This window comes from Bemisia tabaci, chromosome 8 (genome assembly GCF_918797505.1).
Source record: "Bemisia tabaci chromosome 8, PGI_BMITA_v3".
In the NCBI taxonomy this organism is placed as follows: Eukaryota; Metazoa; Arthropoda; class Insecta; order Hemiptera; family Aleyrodidae; genus Bemisia; species Bemisia tabaci.
In genome coordinates, this window is record NC_092800.1 from 15,562,715 (window position 1) to 15,585,204 (window position 22,490).

The window sequence follows — 22,490 nt, forward strand, 5'->3', positions numbered from 1 at the left end:
ACTATTTAAACTTCTCCAATTAGGCTAAGTTGCGCAAATAGGAACTACAATTTCTGGCTCATTTATAAAAACACTTATCTGCCGAGGAAAACTAATGGTACATGCTTTGTTTCTGAAATGAGCCAGATTATACCGCCATTTTAAGGTGAAACGCCGTATGAGCCTTCAGACGTTGCCAAATGTCCTCCGATAATAATCGAATTTACTGGGAAAATTCTGAATATCATTCTCCAAAAATTTCAGACAATTATGTACGCAATTACATCTAAAATATCTGAGAATTTCAAGGAAAAATGTACTTAAATTGCGTCAAAAATGCATGTTTTATCAAGGAAAATTTGGCAAATCTCGAATGCTCATACGGCGTTCTTCCTTAGCTAACACGGCAGTATAGCTCCTAATTGCAAAATGAAGTTCAGCCTTAATAATGTGTTTTTTCCCCTTTTTTTCAATATTGGTATCTTGAGTCGTGGGATATTTTCGAGACCTACTTTGAAGTAATGACATGAGGCACACGACGCACACATCCACACATGAACATAAGACACGGCTCAGACAGAGCGCACGCACGTGCTTGACGCGCCCCTCTCCCCTTGGCCTGGGGGCTGGAGGGGTGGTCGTCATCGAGGTTGAATAAGTTGGCAGTATTGTTTGCGGAGCCGGTTAAAGGGGTCAATATTACCTCTTCAAACTTCCTTTGTCGAGGATGCTCAATTACGTATTAACGCCCTTCCGATAAGTAGTCACTTCCTACCCGCTCCTCAACTCCACAACAGCTCAGCTGCCTCGGTCTCTTGACGCTCGCCTAAACTAAGCAACACCTTAGCTTGAGCTCGAGTACTTCTTTACTTATGTAAGTCATGAAACACTGGAAAAAAAGTCGCTTGGATCTAGAGTACAGACTCTTGAAAACATTAACAAGAAAAAATACTCTTGATTCAATCCGATTTTTCCTTGAATCGAAGAGCCGAGCCTCTTGATTTAGGCAGATCTCGTTTTGATTCAAGCAAAAAGTCCGATAGAATCAAGAGCTTTTTTTTTCTTGTCAATGTTTTTAAGAGTTTGAACTCTAGATCCAAGCGACTTTTTTGTCAGTGAATCCATTTGAAACGGACTTTGGAAAAAGTGGTTAAGTCACTAAAAAAACTTATCAAAACGGGGAAAAGTAGGGTGGGCGAATCCGGTAGACTTTTAAGTGGATTTAATCTAAGTTTTGGTAGCGTTGACCATTCTATTACGTGTTATCTACCATACTCTGATAAATACGGTGAATCTGTAGGAATACGTATCGATGGCTAAAAAGCGAAACCACTTATCTTCATTTGCGACGTTGCAGACCTCCTGTTATACAATTTTTTTCTTGAAAACGTAGTCAATGTAATTTCTTGAAAACTTCCTTGAATTTTCATCTCTGCATGCGTCAGTGGAATATTCTGTAAAAATTTCAAGGTGTATAAAGATGATTTGCCCCTTTTGAGAAAAGATAAACTAGGAGCGGAGATTTTGAAACACCGCAATGGAGATACGTGGTGTCGTACTTAAGCCATCGGTATGACGGTTTGCGACGTTGCAGACTTCCTGGCATACTTCATTTCTTCAATGGAAAAACAATCGATGTCCTCTTTTGAAAACTTCAGCGATTTTTCTTTTCTGTGTGGAAAATATCCTGTCGAAATTTCAAGCAATAGCTTTGGTTTGTTCACGTATAATAAAATAAAATGAGAGAGGAGAACGGAGATTCTAAAAGGCGTCAAAAAAGACGCGCGTTCCTGAAGTTTCAACGTTGAAATGCTACCAGGATATTGATTCACTTCACTCTGAAGTCTACTCGAGTGTAAAATTACGTAGACTTGTAGTTTTCCACCATACTTTACTTAAACGTTTCATAAATTTTCAGCGAAGAGCAACAAAAAACTGTACATTGAAGACACCCACAAAAATGAAGGCAAAATCGTCGTTGTTATATCCTTATGAATACGATCTGAGAGCAGTGTTAATGATTCGCCTTCATTTTAGACGGATAGGCAAAAACATCTCCTCAGAGTTGATACAGTTGTATCAACAATTATCAACCCGTCATTTTATTGTGCAGTTTTTCTACAGAGACTCAGATCAAGGGCGGGGACACTTGGTCATTCAGTCGAACGCATCCCTCGTAAAAATTGGCAGTAGAATCTGTGTTCCAAAATACCATAGACCTACAGCCGGCTGTAAGATTTCCAATAGCTTCTATAGCCGGCTACACAATTTCTTATAGCCTTTTATAGCCGATGGCGATTAATCAATAGCCAGGCGATAAAGTGTATGCTGAGCGTTACTAATTACGGATGCTATATAGGACTTGGTGACTTTTTGGACTACCGCTCTCTTTTTGGGCCGTAGTATCTTGATTCATTTTGCGAGGAAAGCTCTGTACTTTTGACGGATGCCTGCCATTCCTAATATGTTAGCGCGCCTTCAATTTCGTATGATACAGTGCAATACCTCTGGTGTGAAATAGTTGCTTCAAGCGCCGTGGTACGCTGCGGCGCGGCGGGCGGGCGGCCAGCGCGAAACGCGCATTGGCGCCTACAAACCTAACAGGGATACTTCACGCGTTGCGCAATGCGTGAAGTATCCCTGTTAGGTTTGTAGGCGCCAGTACGTCGCCGCTCCGCTTTGTGTTAGGCTCTAATATTTAATCTGGCGGAGTCAGCGTTTTTCAACTCATGATTTTGAAATGTTTGCACGCTCTGTATGGATTATTCTCATTTTAATTGATTAAACAAAATATGTATTAAAGGAAAATATAATATGTGTTTTGTAAATATTAAGGTGGTTTCGTATCAAACTTAATGATTTTCAAAGCACACGAATTTCGACACAATTTCTTATAGCCTTTCATAGCAGATGGCGATAAAGTGTGTAATCCGGCGATAGGAACTATAGCTCGCCTTCATAATGTTTTATCGCTTCGTAAAGCCCGGCTCTAGGATTTTCTCCGCTTTCTACAGCCAGCTATATGATTTTCTATCGCCTCCTTTAGCCGGCTATAAGAATTCTAATAGTATTTTGAAACGCAGCTCCTATCGCCAATTTTTACCAGGGATCTGCTTGATAAAACAATCAAAAGAAACTGTCGTGCATACCCAAGGTAGCATCTACATTATTTCATGTTTCCTCTTCTATACGTGCCAGGACTTGAGCGTAGAATCACCACAAAACCAGACATTATGGATCTAAATTAAAGCTGATTCAGTTTTTAAAACTCATTGATACCTTTGAAAAGACCCCATGAAAAAAGGGAACAAAACTGTTTTTTTAATCACTTTTTATACGAATCAATATGATTGTTCAAAAAGAAAGAGAAACCACGCTAAGGCCCTTCAAATCTGCACGTATGTACAATTCCATACAAGGAAAATCCTTCCGACAACACTAACTGTAATAAAAAGGAAACTCTCCTCTTGGTCCATTATGACCTTCAAATCTTCACGAAATACAATTTAATACAAAGAAAATTCTTCCAAAAACACGAGCTGTAATAAAAAGGAAACTCTCTTCCTGGTCTCTTATGACGTTTCTGCTTGCATTACGTCGTGAGAGGGAAAACCCAAACAGTAAAAATACAAAACATCATAAACGACGTTGGATGATGAGGATGATGCAACAGTTTCCTTTATCCAACGGGAATGAAGTGGCCCGAGCGAGAGTACCTACCCCTAATTATCCTAAAATTATGACCAAAACTTAGGGTTGAATCGTAGTACATTCAAAATCTTTCACCGAGCCCAACGCGGCGCACAATCTCAGCAGCATCTGATGGCACTTAGGACGTTTTGAATTTCCATTCTTCATTCATCGGATGGAGGTCAGAACATTATAGAGATCCTCGACTGATGTTTTTGAGGAAGCGGCTGAGTAGGCGATTCTTTGAGCTCAAGATGACAAAATTTGTCCAGAAAGCAACGGCTCCCAAAGAGCTCAAAGGATATCAGATCGAAATTGTGCTCTCTATCAACAGGAGGATTTCGGAGCGCTTTTCAATGAGATTGTTATAAGTAGAGAGAAGCTCCCGTTCCCCGCTCTAAATGTAGCTTTGTGAGGATTTTTGATTCGGTAATCCTATTTAAAGGACGTATAACTCTGCATTAGGCCATGCCCGAGCAGAGAACCCACCGTTGCGCGGTGGATGGTCGAAGAGCCCTAAGTACACCACGTTTCTTTGTAAAAATGGTGTTTTTCCTCGATAACGCAACATGGTGAAGCCTCGTGCTCAGCGTTGAATCTCGTGAGTTGGCAATTTTGGATTTCCTCCATTCAAATGCATGAAAAACTATCGATTCTACGTCAGTGGTGTGGCGTGTTTTGCGATTGATCCGTCATTTAAACCCATGGAAAAGGATTGATTAACAGGGTGTTAGCAACGAACACCTTAATAATCGATTCTTTACCACGGATTCTAATGGGGGAATATCGATAATCGATCATTCACGCCATGCCACTGTTCTACGTGCAGGAGTCTGCTTTGATAGGTATCGATTGTTTTACACACATTGAAATTAATAGAACCAGTGTTTCGCAACCTTTACTTCCCGGTTCCTGTTGGACATGCCGGAATCACACGCTGAATTTGGCAGCTGAATATGGAAGTCAAAAGTCATCGCTCAACGGCTGAAATTTCGCAAATTCGCGTTACTTTCATCTGTATTTGTATGGTAGATGGTGCGCACCGCACCAGTTACCATTTGATTGGAAATTGATGGAAATTTGAGCGTGTATCCAGGCCGTATGTCTCAAAAATGACTAATTGGACTGCATTTTGCAATTTGGAGCTATAAATTCTGTCTCATCTGAAAAAACACTTATGTGTATCAGGAAACTAATGGCACATACGTTGTTTTTAAACCACGCTAGTATTTATAGTTCCAAATCGCAAAATGTAGTCCAATTTTACAACGTCCGATTGTTCATGCGACGTTTCTCCTTAGCATTACAAAGTAGCGAACCAGATCGAAAACCGATAAAAGGATCAATGAACACGCTCGGATACATCGTCAAAAATTGATACGATAATAGCAGCGAGGGCCCAAACAGTCGGCGGAGGGGGTGGGGGCGTGCCAGAGCTCGCTACGCATGGTGAAAAAATCACCGTGAAAAAAAAATCATTGTCATTATGGAAACGAGGGCCAAAGAAAACTGAATGAACCGGTCGCTCTGTAATGCACTCGATGACAAACAGGATTAAGAGCCCTCCTACGCAATGCTGCCAACTTGCAGGTAGTCGAATATATACTGCCGTGCTATGGGAAAACGCCGTATGAACATTCGAGAGTTGCCGAATTTCCGCCGATATACTGTTTATTTTCGAGGAAAGTTATGAATATTTTTTCGATAAATTTTCAAGAACTTATTTCAAATTTGCAAACAAAATTATCTGAAAAATTGGAAGATCAATATTTACAAATTTGTCCAGAGATTCGTGATTTGCCGAAGAAAATTTGGCAACGCATAAAGGTTCATACGGCGTTTTTCCTCAGCACGGCAGTATAACAATATGATATGCTCGCATGCAGCAATTTGTTTAGTTGTCGCTGCGTCGCGTAACTCGATAAGATGCAACTATTCGAGCGTGAGTGTCACACGGTGTTGTATCGTATCAACCTGAAGGCGTTTTCACACTGCTCAGAGCAGCTGAACTCGTTCCTCCCACGGAATATTTGGTTTTTTTCCTCTTGCCTGCAATTTTTCGGATTTAACTTTTGCCATTCGACTTAGCTGACGCGTTTTGCAATGTATTTACACTTCTGAGGCAACACCTTACTCCTCTCAACCAAACTTTTGACCACATTTTGTAGGAAATGGAGGGAAAAAATGATATGCTCGCATGCAGCAATTTGTTTAGTTGTCGCTGCGTCGCGTAACTCGATAAGATGCAACTATTCGAGCGTGAGTGTCACACGGTGTTGTATCGTATCAACCTGAAGGCGTTTTCACACTGCTCAGAGCAGCTGAACTCGTTCCTCCCACGGAATATTTGGTTTTTTTTCCTCTTGCCTGCAATTTTTCGGATTTAACTTTTGCCATTCGACTTAGCTGACGCGTTTTGCAATGTATTTACACTTCTGAGGCAACACCTTACTCCTCTCAACCAAACTTTTGACCACATTTTGTAGGAAATGGAGGGAAAAAATGATATGCTCGCATGCAGCAATTTGTTTAGTTGTCGCTGCGTCGCGTAACTCGATAAGATGCAACTATTCGAGCGTGAGTGTCACACGGTGTTGTATCGTATCAACCTGAAGGCGTTTTCACACTGCTCAGAGCAGCTGAACTCGTTCCTCCCACGGAATATTTGGTTTTTTTCCTCTTGCCTGCAATTTTTCGGATTTAACTTTTGCCATTCGACTTAGCTGACGCGTTTTGCAATGTATTTACACTTCTGAGGCAACACCTTACTCCTCTCAACCAAACTTTTGACCACATTTTGTAGGAAATGGAGGGAAAAAATGATATGCTCGCATGCAGCAATTTGTTTAGTTGTCGCTGCGTCGCGTAACTCGATAAGATGCAACTATTCGAGCGTGAGTGTCACACGGTGTTGTATCGTATCAACCTGAAGGCGTTTTCACACTGCTCAGAGCAGCTGAACTCGTTCCTCCCACGGAATATTTGGTTTTTTTCCTCTTGCCTGCAATTTTTCGGATTTAACTTTTGCCATTCGACTTAGCTGACGCGTTTTGCAATGTATTTACACTTCTGAGGCAACACCTTACTCCTCTCAACCAAACTTTTGACCACATTTTGTAGGAAATGGAGGGAAAAAATGATATGCTCGCATGCAGCAATTTGTTTAGTTGTCGCTGCGTCGCGTAACTCGATAAGATGCAACTATTCGAGCGTGAGTGTCACACGGTGTTGTATCGTATCAACCTGAAGGCGGTTTCACACTGCTCAGAGCAGCTGAACTCGTTCCTCCCACGGAATATTTGGTTTTTTTCCTCTTGCCTGCAATTTTTCGGATTTAACTTTTGCCATTCGACTTAGCTGACGCGTTTTGCAATGTATTTACACTTCTGAGGCAACACCTTACTCCTCTCAACCAAACTTTTGACCACATTTTGTAGGAAATGGAGGGAAAAACACGGTTTATCATTGACAACAACTTGTCAGAATTCTTTCGTGCAGCAAAATTTTAAGAATTATGAAATATGCCTGTGCTGCCATTTTATCAAAGATTGCGGGGCTCTCGGAGTTAAATCCGATTTCCCAAATTTCCGAGATAAAATCCGATTTTTTCAAGAGTCTCGGGAAAAAATTCCTAAATACGCCCGGATTTAGTTTCGAAGGTGATCAAATTTGATTTAAAAAAAGAAGGATTGAAAAAAAAAGAAAGAAAGGTTACGATATTTGATCCAAACAATGATAAAACTGACAAAAGAGCCCAAAATTCCGGGAATATTCCGAAAAAGCTGAAAATTCCGGGAATTTCGGAGATTTCAGGAAAAGTTTCGATTATTTGAAAAGTTCCGAATTTTGGAATCAATTCCGGGGAAAGGCAGCACTGAATACGCGACACTCCACTTGGATTAAAACTGGGCGGGCCGTCCAATTTTGATCAATGAAGAAAGTTGTATGCTGATAAACAGCTACAAAGCTGCTCTATATCTATCGAAGTTAGTTCGGGACTCGATCGTCTATCGAGTCCTCAAAATACAGATTTTAAGCAAAAATTTGGCACCGATGAAACGGAGTTACGTGGCGTGGCGTGAATTGCGATGTATCGATTGTTCTGCCATTTAAACCTATGATAAAGAATCGATTATAAAGGTGTTTGCTGCGAACATCCTGTTTATCGATCCTTTCCCATATGTTTAAATGGCATAACAATCGATACATCGCGAAGCACGCCACGCCACTGGCTTTCGCCCGCAGAGAGCGACGAATTCCCGGAGCAAATTCACATAGCCGCGTCGGAGGAGGAAAGTATAACTCGGTGAACTTTTTCCGGCCTCGCAAACGCGCGGGGCGGAGGGGGGGGGGGGGGCTCTGAGGAGAGATTAAAAAAGACCGGGTCCAAGAACAACGGCCGCATTCTTGGACCTGAGTCTTTCGGCATCGGAATGCCGCGCCGCTGTGCGCTGGGCGATTTAATTTTCGGGAGCTGCATCACCCGTGGGAACCTGACGAGGATCTTTATTAGTAGCGACCCACTCCGCCTGTTGCCAACGCGTATCACCCAACGCACGCTTCGAGCAGGTAACAGGTGCATCGGGGACCGCGCTGGGAGGTGGGCCCCTCCGGGCTACTTGTCGACCCCACCCCATGCGATCGCGTTGCGCACTTTTGAGCCGCCGCTTTAACACAAAGGTGCGTGTAGGAGTGAAAACAAGATCACGGATAAAGATATTAATGCTGCCGTGCTAAGGAAAAACGCCGTATGAGCATTCGAGAGTAGCCAAATTTTCCTTTCGACACGGAGAAAAAAACTTCGTGCGTGGGACCCGAAGTTGAGGTCATATGAATCTCTAAAGTTTTTTGATCACGCATCCGAAAACTTGAGGTCCAGCTGCCGAAGGTCGGGTCAGACATCGAGGCACTTCGGTATGTACTGGAGTACTTCGGATGTGTGACCCGAACCCTTCGGTATATATCGAAGTACTTCAGATGTCTGACCCGAACTTCGGAAGCTGTGCCTAAAGCTTTTAGATATGTGATCCGAAAACTTCAGAGATCCATATGACCTCATGCTTCGAGTCCCACGCACAAAGTTTTTTCCTCCGTGTAGCCAAATTTTCCTTTCTAAAACATGTGTTTTTGACCAAATTTATGCATATTTTTCCTCGAAACTTTCAGATGTTTTAAATTCAATTGCGTGCAAAATTGACAAGGAGGATTGCGATAGCTAGACGTTGAGTGATCGAAATCCTGGTTTCCTATTGGTGTTTCACTTTCTACAGGCGTTTATATAACTTGCAGGTGTATCTAAGCCTTAAAACACAAAATAACGCAAGCCCTCAGTTGACTCTGGGGTTGCCCAGTCTCTCTATTGTTTTCTGCGCTAAATTCGCCGCAAACCGTGACAAAATCAACACATAATTTGGGTTGCTTTGAGTTTATTCTTTGTGCATGCGCTGTCTCTGCTTCTCACTTCTTGAAGTCCGGCGCTATAGATGCTTCTGTATCTGTTTCAGGGTCGGCGAAAGCAGGTTGTTCGTTGAGCGATTTCCAGTGGGCTCCGCCGTGTGCAAAGTTCTCCCTGGAATGAGTAAGGAGCAACTGGCGCTGTGCTACAGGAACCCTGACGTCATCATGGCCGCCGTCGAGGGAATCCACATGGCCGTTGACGAGTGCAAATTCCAGCTCAAAGACAACCGCTGGAACTGCTCCACCATGGAGACTAAAAACAAGAACCCCCACAGCAGTATCATCCTCCAGAGAGGTAACGTCTCCTTTCTCTTCTTGCTAAAAATCATAACACCAAAAAATCCAATTGGTACACCAAAAAACCCTATTGGTGCACCAAAAAACACTGTTGGTGCACCATAAAACCTTATTGGTGAACCAAAACCCCCTTTTGGTGCACCAAAAACAGTGAAGTTTATTAAACCCTCTAGATGTAATAAAAGTGTGCGAGAAATTATATTATGCTGAAACACCCGCTATATACAGCAGTTACTTTAGTAATGCCAATATCGACGGTGAAACTACCAAACCACGTATCTCGTTTGCGGTGTTTAAAAATCTACGCTCACATTTTATTTTTTTGAAGTAGACCAAATCAATATCATTCCTTGAAATTTACACGGGATTTTCTCCGCGCAAAGAAGAAAAATCACAGAAATTTTCAAGACTGGATGTTCAGTAGTTTTTCATTTAAAAAATAAAGTATGACAGGAAGTCTGCGACGTCGCAAACCGAGATACGTGGTTTGGTAGTTTCACCGTCGATATGTAAAACTAACTGTTGCGGCGGATAATTCAGTTATTTATAAGTTCTCGCACACTTTTATTACATCCAGAATATTAAATCAACTTCACAATTGAATAACTGGCCCGATCGAAAGTGTTCGATGACAGTTGAACGAGTTATATTTTCCCAGTGCGCTCATTGTGATTTTTAGCCATTTTCAATAAAAAAGAACTATTCTTTTTGCTCCATCTGAAGTTTGTATCAGGTCCATTTAGACTCTACTGCAATGTAAAACTGCTTTGACGTCAAAGCAGAAACATATCAAACTGAGCAATGGCGCCAGATCATTATCTCTTGTAAAATCTTTTGATATTAGGATACAATCAGGCGGAGCTGAGACAAATTAATTAGACGAATTTCTGCCAAACAGAGCTACGTGCATTACGACGTGAGTCCTGTTATGCACATATTCTTATGAGTCTCAGGGCTCATGTCTTAATGCACATAGTTCTGTTTGGTAGAGATACGTCCAATTGGGCTGTGCGCGTGTGATTTTGTCTCGAGATGAAAGAGACAGAAATCTCAGGATTCCTCAGAACTCGTTGTGCTCTTCATCGTTCAACCTGTGAGCATAAAAATTCACTGAGAATATTTCGACCACATCTCGAGTGTATAGTATGTGGTGGTATTGGGGGGGGGGGGGGGGGGAGTAGGTCACAAACGGTGGTGACTCATGTGATTCTGAAGGACTAATCATAGCAACGATGTCTATTCTATGGAAGAACTTCCTCATTATAATCTCTTTGACAACATACGTGGACGTGATAAAGCAAACGAGACATACCTACATTTCCTCACTCTCCAACAGAGGTATCACAAACGTGATGCGACGTTTCAAAATTTCCGCCACCATTCTGTTTTAATACTTAAAAGTTTTTGGTTGACTCCGTTCGAAAATTTCACTGAATTTTATCGGCAGCAAATTGAAAATTCAGAGAAATTTTCAGTGAAATCGCCTGAGTTTTGTCCCTGAATTGTTCAATAATGCTTTCAAAATTATGACTGGTTTTCCTACATATTCGATTCCTCGCGATAGTTTCCAATCATGCACAAAGCCGTTGGAAGCAAGAAAACGCACTGCAATTTTGTTGAAGCTCGAGGTGCGAGGACTGAACTGCCGCGTGCTGCGGAAAAACGGCGTATGAGCATTTGAAGGTTGCAAAATTTCCTCTTGGAGAATGTTTATTTTTAAAAAAATTATGATTATTTTTCCTTGAAATTTGCTGATCTTTTAAATCAAATCAGGAACACAATTCTCTGAAAAATTTGGAGAAAACTGTTCACAAATTTGCCCGAAAATTTGTGATCTGTCAAAAGAAATTTGGCAACGGCTGAGGGTTCATACTGTGTTTTTCCTCAGCATGGCAGTGAAACTGTCCCGTTTTGATCGATGTGAATTTTAATTAGTCTACGGCCCTAATTTTTAACCCGCGGAGAGGTGTGTCCATGGCTAGACGGCTCTCCTAACGTACTGGCTCATTTGGCCTCTTTATTAACTTATGCATTTATCAGTGGCGAGGCGGGAATGATCGATTGTCGACTTTCCCCATTTAAAGCCGTGGTAAAGAATCGATTATTAAGGTGTTCGTTGCGAACAGTTAGTTTATCGATCCTTTTCAATAGGTTTAAATAGCAGATCAATCGATATATCGGAAATTACGCTACGTCACTGTGCATTATGCATCGTACGAGCGAGCGCACTCTTAGTTGGAAAAAATACTGTGGTGGAGGTAAGTGAAGCCCATAAGCTTCCTCTACGCAGCCGTGCTATGGAAGAATGCTCTGTGAACATTTCGATGTGACCAAATTTACTGCTATACTTCCGTGCTAAGGGAGAACGCCGTATGAACCTTCAGACGTTGCCAAGTTTCCTCCTATAAAAACCAAATTTACTGGTGATATTGCGAGTATTATTTTCCAAAAATTTCAGACAATTTTGTATGCAATTTAATTTAAAATATCTAAAAATTTCAAGGAAAATATGAATGAAGGTTGTCAAAAATACATGTTTTATCAAGGGAAATTTGGCAACTCTCGAATGTTCGTAAGGCGCTCTTCCTTAGCGAGACAGAATTGAAGCAAATTGTGTAGTTCGTTGAAGTATTTACCGAAGTTTCTTCATGATTTTACGATACTGAAGACGAAAAATTTCGGAAAATTCATCCCTTGGTTACCTCTCTAAAATACAAGTTAGCAGTGACGATTTTGAGACATCGCAACCAAGAAATGCCCTTTCTACACCCAACGCCTGAATCACACCAGCTTACGGATATCATAGGTTAAAATTTTTAAAAACGGTAGCCGGTGACAATGGTGATATCAAAAACATAGGAGAAAAATAGGAAAAAAGGCTAAAAATTACACTTAAAAAACCCGAGACGTTCCGGCCCAAAACTAAGCTATTTTCAGTCAGAAGAATACAAATAAAATATAAAAATTCCAAATAGAAATCTGCAGACTACACGATGGCCGAGAAAATCAAAACAAAGAGAAGAGAGGAAAAGACTGGTAACACGAGGATTATCGATGCCGGCACCGCTGTTCAGAAGACAGTTCGGAAAATCACTCAAAGACTTACGCTGCCGTGCTAAGGAAAAACGCCGTAGGAACATTCGAGAGTTGCCAAATTTTCTTCGATAAAATGTTTATTTTTGAGGAAGTTTGTTGATATTTTCCCTTGAAATTTTTAGGGACTTTAGATGAAATTGCGTACAAAATTATCTGAAAAATTGAAAGGAAAATATTCATAATTTTACCAGGAAATTCGTGTTTTATCAAGAGAAATTTGGCAACGCCTGAAGGCTCATACGGCGTTCTTCCTTAGAACTGCAGTACGGGTATCGCCCCTGACGACATTGCCGACGCAGCCAGCAATACACGGTGGAATCCGCGGATCCCTCCCCTTCTCAACTAGTGCACACTTATCGCCGCCCCTCTGACGTAAGGACGTATCTCATAATCCAAATGAGCCCTGTCCTACATATAAATTCATACTTTTTGGGGACCATGCGGAAATCGACATACGCCCTCACGCCATAGGAGCAACGTTATCGGCGGCATAGTTTCAAATGCAATTGCACTTTCTATTGTTGCTTAAGTGTATCCGTCGACGATCCAGAATCCAGTCCCCCTCTCCTGCCCTGCCCGAGGACTTTGTAGCCCTCCTCGAGTACCTCTAATGCCCGCCACTTGCTGTTGAGTGATCTTTTCTGATTAAACCGCGCTCCCTTTGATGATAACGCTCTTGATAACGCCTCGGCGATAGTTGGACCGAGTTTCGCAATTGGCGTTGCCATTGGGCTGTAGGAGCTTCTGTGCGAGAGAGCTCGGGTGGGTGGTCGGGTGGCAATAGACCGGTTCGATGTATCGTTTGGTTCAAAACAATAGAACATGACCTCAAACCAAACTATTAAGATTTAAGTTGGAAAAGCTGAAAATGAGAAAATTTCTAACAATTTCACTTTGCATTGGCATTTGGTACTCAAAAAAATAAAACATCTGTTACAAGAGACCCGTTCCCTCCGATTTCTAAATTGACTTTTGAGGCTATGTTTATGTTCTGAACCAATCGATATCGATACAATCTCACCTGTTTGATGTATCGAATACGATCTATTGGACCGCGTTCAGCAGAATGGAACCAAGCCACATCAGCTACTGCCAAAAACCGGGCAATTTGATTTCTCTACAAGATAGATACGTTTTTGCGGATTCCTTCGAAAATACGGAGTTTGCTTCGTACGATGCAGAAAATTCCCTGAAATTTGCAGAAAAATCCGCACAACCGTCTTCATGTAAAAAAATAAATTGCCCGGTTAAATTTAGCAGTAACTGATACGGCTTGGTTCCTTTCTGCTTAATGTGTGTAAAATTCTTAAACTTGATCTTGTACGATTTTTCTTAGTACTGGCTGCGTAAAACTTTCAATCGCGTAATCAGTTCTGATTTTTTTTTTAAAAAAAATTATTCATTTTACGAGATGTACGTAAGTGTTATTACTCCAGGGCCGTTTATAAATACGCTACGCCAAAATCTCCATCCCCTTGCAAAATGACACCACGTGCCTTTTATATAAAAAAAGTCGGCATTTATTGACGGTATTTTGATTCAAACTAGCGAGGAGTTTTGAAAAATATCAGCTTTCGTTTCTGATTTCCACACGGTATTACGCGAACTTAGACCCCCTCCCCTGTTTAAGCGTGACGTCAGTAAGTTGCATACGGAACTACCTTTTTTGACTAATTTTGGAAACAACGCATGTCCCATTAGTTTCTTTATAAGAAAAGGTCCTTTAATTGGTGAACCCGATATAGTTCTCTGTCACATAATACGGTCAAATTCGTGTAGGAAACTTTCATTCCTGTATGGTCCGGTATCAATTACATAGTTTTTAATTTCATTGCCTGAAGTTTCTTTTTTTAAGGACAGTCAAACATGCAGAGGTTGGCAACATCGGTGATGAATTCAGGCGAATCGCACACGAATGTTCGTCAAACATAGTTGCATCTCGTGATTTAGTTCGAGGCGCGAAAGAATCGAACATCTTGATTCCGTCACTATTGCCAAATATATTCTAAACCTAAATTTCTTTAGGATATTTGGGGGTATTTTCAGGGCAATTTGGCTTTGTCGCTGGTGGCTGCGCTCGTTTCCTAATGACTCGCTGGCCGAAGCTGAACCATAACTCATCTACTTCTCTGAGTTCTGTCGGCTGCGGAAAAACCACTTATGTACGTAGGGTTTCCATTGGAGTTACGCGATCGTGGTTGCCAGACCGTGCAGGAAATCAGCTCTTTTCTCCATACAGCTCGATTGTGATATGCGGTTTCACTTCGAAATTCGGCTACTCTGAACGCGGTTCTTACTTAGTGAGAGGTACTTCTGGCTCAAGTTCCTGTTCCTATGCAGAGCGCGCGCCTGGCCGAGGACCACCTCGGCCAACACAGATAATCAAACTTGAAGTAATTAACACATCATATCGAAACCCGAGATGAAAACAATCCGGGTTCGATAAATATCACCTCAGTAACCTTTGTCGTTGCTCAATATGGCGTTTTTTTTTTTTTTTTTTTTATAATTTTTTTTCAAATGTTATTTTCATCTACGTTTTCATTCCCATATAAAATCTAAAGTAAGTTGGATTTTGTATCTTATTAAGAATACTTTAGGTGAGAATGAAGAATTTGCACACAAAAATTTTCTTTCTTAATCTGAGAGTGCCTAATGAGCTGATTTCGCGATATTTTTCATAAATTTGTTTCTAACATGGGAAATTGGAGAAAAATGGATTTAAAAGTGAGGAAATGTACCGCCTAATGAGTTATGACGTCATCTGGCGGCATTTTCCATTTAAACACATGTATTTTAGCAGATTAGGTTATTTTGTCATATTTTCTCATATAATTGTCCAATTTAGAAACCAAGGATATCCTCGTAGTCAGTTCTCCTAGCAGTTTCATTTTAAAGATGAAATTTACAAAATTTCAGACACATGCTAATTCTCTATTGAAGTTATCAAGCTTGCGGTGAGAGACTAAAGCTCGCTCTTGAGCCCTAAGGTTGCACTCTCCGAAGTACTTCTTTCAAACATTGATCCAATTCTAAATGAACCGAGCAGCTGGACAATAGAGAATGATTGAACACGAAACGGAACCCGCGTCATGTCCGCCAGCGGATCGATTATTGAATCTTTATCGATCGATCTCGATCCATAAAACCCGATACCAGTAATGTAATTTATCGATTATAGCAATATCGATAGTATCGATATTTCATGTAGACTGACGAATCCAGGCGCTGCTAGCAATCCGCGTTGATTATGAAATCGGTGTGGAATTTGATTGGATTGTTGTTTATTAAGAGCACGCAATGCACACCTAAGAGCACTTTTGATGAGATAAATGAATGAGGTAAATGAGTGAGCATGAGTCATTTTCATAGTCAGTATAATTTTATGGAATCTTCCCCGTATCGATAGGACAACTGGTCGTATTTATGCTAAACAGAACTATGTGCACAAGGTTCGCGTGAGACGACATAGTTCCTTTTGGCATAAATAATAGCAGCGGAGACTATGTGGACCACATTTTGCAATGAGGAACCACTATTTTTGGCTCATTTTAGATACAACGTATATGCAGAAAGGTGCTTTTTTGGAAGAGCCAGAGATAGTGGATCTTCATTGCAAAATGTGATCCATGTATCAGATACTGTATATCAGAGACTATATATCAGAGACTATATATCAGAGACTATATATCAGAGACTATATATCAGAGACTATATATCAGAGACTATATATCAGAGACTGTGTGTATACAGTTGCTTTCGAAAGTTAACGCTCAGGTTCGCCTGATGACTCATGACCAAAGCAATGAGCACTTCCTGATATTCCTCCTGGCTTTTTTTTTTTTTTACTTGAGAGATTGGAAATAGATGGAACGCCTTCATGCAACTATTTGTGCTCAACGGATGCACGTGTTGCATCACCGAAAATGAAGGCGGAATGGTTTTTGCCTAAAAAGCATGGATACAACTGTGCCTGCTCAACTGATGTCCCTGCTGCATAGACAAACGATTGAAGGCGCGCTAAAGTTCATTAAGGAATCCTTTGGATATGATTTTTATTCGTGAACAACAGAGATAATGCTGTTATCTTCTCTTTGAAGTGAGAGTTACTTCCGGAAGCCGACGCTCAGATTTTCCTGATAATGACTCATGACCAAAGAGTTGACCAATTGGTTTAGCAATCTTAACCTTATCTGCTGATCTGCAAAAACTCACCCGGAAAAGTGTTCGCCCCAACATTCATCAATCATCATTAAGCGAGTTTTATTTCATTTTTTGCGCAACAAATTGCTAATCAATCATCATCAGGCGAAAAATAGCGTTGACCCCTGAATTGTACTTGTCCCTCATCTGATTTCATTGCTCACAAGAACAGGTCCTTAAAATATATGATCTCTGAATAGCATCTATAGAGAGTTTGTCCATGCTTAATAGGTATGCATGGCTCCATGAAGTTTGCATGGTTGGATACAAAATTACCCGGGTGACAATAGGTCCCCTCAATGGTAGCGTTTCTTGCATACTTCAGGTGTATACACTGCCTTCCAAAGAAATTTGAGATTGAATTTATTTAAATTTTTATTATTATGTACAGCTCGTGATCCATCAAAACAGAATAAGATAAAATGAAACATTCTTTACCACGAGGATACCAAGATTTGTAGACAACAACAGATACAAATTCATGTAGATTGCCCTCCTGGAAATATTCAGATGCCATCACCCCAAGCTGTCTCTGAATCCCCCACTGCACATCATTCTACGCTGGGTCAGTTCGGCATTTCACCCCCCTCTCCCTTTCTCCGAGGAGGTAAACTTTGGGGGGCCCGTGCCACAGACTGCACCTGGGCCCAAAAATCTTAAATCCGGCCCTGCGTCGAATCACTTCAAAACTCTTTCAGTGCAAGGAAATCCTGCAACCTGAGGGACTTGAGCTGAAACTTGTTATTTTTTTTGTCCTCCAACTGGAAGCTCCTGGAAATAACATTAGTAGTGGAATTTATCCTCAGGTGGAGCGGGCAAGCATCGCTGATAGGGGGATACGTGGACCATTTCTCGCCGAAGGTCCTTCCGTAGGTCAAGTAATCAGTGTAATGGTAGCAGTTACACGTAAACGAGTGATAAGGCAAGTGGAGTCCCGCTAGTCTTCGAGCCAAAAGGATGCCTTTTTGGCCGATTGGTTGCCTTGTAGGATCCGGCTTAATTGCGGCGGCTGGCTGGTAGCGCTCAGGGAACCTGAAAAAGGTTGGGGTTCGTGTGTAGTGGAGTGTCGGACGGAGTTACCTATGTGTCTACCTAGAATTTTCAGAAGTTGAAATTTGGGAGCCATGCCTATAAAAGCTCAGTTGGAAAACGTCACTGTATTTTTGACCGCGAGTTTGCGAGAAACGTGCCGACTGCCGAGTCGTATTATTTTGGAAAATAATGAGTTGGGATTAGTTTTGAAATCGACCAGTCGTTAATTTTCTTCCGTCAAAAATTCAAATTCACGAAAAAATGTTTTGAACTTGGAAATAATGGTTGAATTTCTTTCTTGACATTAAGTCTTACGGAGCTATAAAACTTCAAAACTCGTTTTCTTGTTAATTTGATGCGCGACTTGATGTGCTTCCATGTTAAACACGAATCATACATAGTAGTTTCGTACGTGTCATGAGAGGAAAAAGGTTACGATGAAATAAAGTATCCTGGAAGGATATGGCCTTTTACATTTTTCAAGAATACACGGATAAAAACAGAACAGTGCTCTTTCCTAAAGAGGAAAATCTATGTAATGCTGTTCTAGAACCCAGCCTTTCTGTCATTTTCTCATCCTTAAAACCTAGTACCTACTCTGTCGTGCTAAGGAAAAATGCTGTATGAGCCATCGGATGTTGCCAAATTTCTTTTGATAAAATACTGACCTACCGGGAAACTTGTGAATATTTTTCCTCCAACTTTTCAGACAACATTCTTCGCACTTTGATCTGAAATATCTGACAATATCGAGGAAAAATATGCATAACTTCCTGTCAAAGTAAACGTTTTATCGGAGGAAATGGCAACTCTCGAATGTTCATACGGCGTTTTTCCTTAGCATGTAGTGTTTGCTCTGACAACTTTCTGATGCGTTGTTTGATGTGCAAAACTGATTCAACCGAACAAGAATAAATTCTACATCATCGACACCAACAGCCACAACGGTTCAAAATTGTGGAACACTCACAGAGAAAACTAGATAAAAACGGATTGCTTACCATGGAAAAGCATTCTTTAAATTAATAAAATGCACTTCATAAAATGATATTTCAAAGCATCATGCATTTGCATTTTACGTATTGAGGTTTCTTCTAATATTTCTTATCATAAGTTCAAACATTCTTTTTAAAAGGAACTTCACTCACTTGTAAAAGTTGCGACCCACTATCTTAATCTCAGTCATCCAGATGTTGCCGCGAGAGGGATTCAGCTGAAGCAGTTCTGTTCTGGATAGGGCGAACACTTTATGGTAGGGGCCAATCAGCGGTCCAAACGGTATAGGGATTAGTGGGACAATCACTGTGTCACCTCCTTCGAATTTGACTTTTTTAAAGATGGTGCCTCTGACGATAGTTAGTGATATTACCGTGCACAGAAGTCGCTGGTAAAACGAGAGATAAACTAGGAAAAGATAGAATGATTTTTAGATTTAACAACATATACATACGGTTCTTTACACTTTAAGAAACTAAGTTGTATATGATTTGCTTTTACCGATTCAAGTACTTGACGAAGAAAAGCATGATATCTAACTCTTACAAAACACGTGGTTGATTCCAAGTCAGGCCTGAATAAACCATGAGGTCTGTGAAAGTTACACATCATGTTTCTTCAATAATTTTCTACCTTATGGATCTGTTGCGTATAGACTTCAGCCAGAGCAAAAAGAGGAGTTGTTTCTTGTACGAAATGGCTTCAAAATCACGATGAACGCATCGGAAAAGTCTGCAATACACTCCTATCATCACAATCCTTCACACAATCAATACAAAAATTTAATCTTGTTGTATACTGAAAACATTATTTTTGCGTGTGTCATTTTGAAGTTGAAGATAAAATAATGATAATTATAAGCTGTCGCACGTTCCTTGGTGAAACAATGCCTAGTAACTACCGAACGATTGCGTTTGAGAAGCATAAATTCAAGATTCAATACATACCCATTCTAGGTCACTGAAAAGCTGTGATGTCGAACTCGGGACTTTGACGACAGCTGAGGTGAAAAGTCCGATGCGACTGAACCTCCATGTTTATGACGACTGAAGGTGGGAAATATTTGTGTAAAAAGTTCTCGAACAGAACTGCGTTCGGCCCATTTACGCGAATTTTTTCAGTAAGTTGATGCAAATATGACAAAAGTTGACGTGGGATCGATCGAAGATGTGCGTACTTCCAAGAGTCAGAAACGCAAAAATTGCTGTCGTGTTATCGCGCACGAGGCACACAAGTGAAATATGTCATTTTTTATACTGTCGATGGCCACCGAAATCGAAATAGACTACCTCGCCTGATTCAAAGGTGAAATCTACGACGGGAGTGAGTGAACATCGAGATATCGGACAAATCTGTTCAATATATCGATGTAAATTGTTGCCCGATAGCGTTGTAAAATCAACACTTTTCTCTCATTTAACCTTCTACCACATATCCACATTGTGTATAACTCAAAGCTGGCAACTTCGTCAATGTGTGCTTACTCTTGTGATTCACCAGAAAATGAAGGTGAAAAAAAGGCAACCGATATCACTAACTACCAAGCATCGCAACTGGCCCCTTGGTCTCTCTCTTTTCTATCGTGCTAAAAAAAGAACGTTTTATGAGCCTTGCCATATCTCCTTTAATAAAATAGGAATTATATCGAAAACTTATGAATAATTTTTTCCAATTTTTCAGAGAATTTTATTTGCAATCTAGTCTGCAGGATCCGAAAGATTCTAGGAATAATTTTCATAACTTTCGTAAATAAAAATTAAAATGTTATCGGGAGATATTCGGCATCATTTGAATAATCATACGGCGTTTTTAGTGAACGCACTAGTGTCGCCCTATAACTCCGTCTTGACGCGCGCTTTTAATATGTTTCCACGAGTTTTTGTGTCGTCCGCATTTCATCACGCAATTCGTGGAAACACATGAATATGATCAATGATATCAAAAAGGCGTTGTTTTTCACCAGCTCTTCCATTAATCAGTAATAAAAAAGAATTTAAAAAAAAAATCCAGTTATTTTCCCATGCCGTACTTATCTCATGTCGAATTTCAACCAACTTTTTCACTGAACCACCAAGTTTTTCACTTCTTTAAACGATAGAGTATTTTAAACGCTCAGCCGATAGCTAGCTCTTTTTGATTCAACCTGCCTCTTGAATTCTAGTATACTGGAGGCAACGCGTTCAAATGGACGTATTCTGTCAAACGGAACTATGTGCATTTACGATATGAGCCTGAGACCATAAGGATACGATAACAGGGCTCACATCATAATGCACATAGTTCCGTTTGATAGAAATACGTCCAAATGGCGCACAAGCTCAACAACTAGATGGCGGAGAGGAGCCTAACATATTCAGAATAGATTAATCTGTGATACCTTTGTTTAAAGCTTCTGACGTCAATGCACGGAGGACGATAATCGTTTTTCTACGATTTATTTTTTTAACGGTAGTGTATAGTCAGTAAAGTATGTGGCAATGTGACGTATCCAGTTCCCAATCCAGACCGTTGCTTTGATCGATGAGCCAAAAATATTGGTTACTCATTGCAAAATGAATGAATTCCACCTATCACTATTCTATATGACCAAATATGCGTTCTCGCCAAAAGATATCGTAGGAACTTCTGTCTTGACTTAACACCCCTGGGAAATTCTGGCTTGAATGCCATAAAAATATTCTGTATAGAATACTCTTGATTAGAATATTTTGAAGACAGCAATGTAAAATTTACATTTTATTTATGCGTTGAATTTTTATCCATGAAAATGTATAACACCGGGGTACCATTAAGATTGACAAGTTAATAACAACGTTCATTGAACAAGGGCGCATGAGAAGTGGTCCAGGTTTTCGAGAATTGTCAGGAATGTTCCGAGTTACGGAAAATAACGACCCGAGTCCAAACGTGAATCAGGGAGCATATAAAGTGGATTGATGGAGGATTTACGGCACTTTCCGCGTTGATTCGACATTGGGGCACCCTCCCCCCTTTCCCCCTTCAGCTGAGTGACGACCAACATTCACCACTCAACGCTCAACAGAACTAACCTGCTTCTGACAATAAACTTCGATTTTCGACCACGGACGCCAAATTTCTGTGGTCTATAGCAAGAGTGGAATTTCGTGCAACACCCTGAACAACAAAATGGTGGCAGAGGCTCAGACGGTGTGAGAATATTTTCTTTATTTTGAACGTCTATAATAATATTTTAAATACATTTTGATTATTTTATAACCCTGCATCTCACGTCTGTGAGAACTCCTTCCCCCTAGCCTGATCTTTGCTCTTATTTGGACCGAGTCCATCAGAAAGGAACCAACCAACATTTTTGAACAAATGGAGTTGATAATATTTTTGAGTTCCACTGGTCGTCTATTTTCTCCAGCCAAAAACTCAAAGTCGAAAAAAAGAAAATAATCCGTGAAAAGAGGGTTAAAGTTAATTTTCTGCATAGAGTCTTATGCAGGAATAGAACTTTAAACCTCTTTTTCTCAGTTTCGACTTAATGTGGGTTGGTTCCTTTCTGGTGAACTAGGTCCATTTATACATGAAACGCACCGGTGGGGGGGGGGGTTAATCTTTCAATAACCCTTGGTTTCTTTAACCACTCACAAATACATTCTAACACTCACTCCCATATTTTTCCCGGAACTCCAACACTTACACCGAAAAATGGTGTCGACACAACGCTGTTAAATGCCATCGCATTATCGTAACTACCGGTGAGGTCACAGGCA

At 40.7% G+C, this 22,490-nt stretch overlaps 2 protein-coding genes across 2 annotated transcripts in view; one reads left to right on the top strand and one right to left on the bottom strand.

Annotated features, from left to right (window-relative positions):
- Wnt10 (Wnt oncogene analog 10) overlaps positions 1-22,490 on the top strand; it is a 79,151-nt gene that overhangs the window by 14,246 nt on the left and 42,415 nt on the right. The window contains exon 2 of the mRNA XM_019062435.2: positions 9,174-9,421. Coding sequence (XP_018917980.1) covers positions 9,174-9,421 — 248 coding nt within the window. The remainder of the gene's footprint in view (positions 1-9,173; positions 9,422-22,490) is intronic.
- On the bottom strand, positions 16,246-19,837 carry LOC109044613 (uncharacterized). Its single transcript, XM_019062436.2, has 3 exons — positions 19,698-19,837; positions 18,903-19,158; positions 16,246-17,754 (listed from the first exon to the last, which is right to left on the bottom strand). Exons 1-3 carry the CDS (start codon positions 19,699-19,701, stop codon positions 17,406-17,408), a joined length of 609 nt encoding a protein of 202 aa, XP_018917981.2. The 5' UTR covers positions 19,702-19,837; the 3' UTR covers positions 16,246-17,405.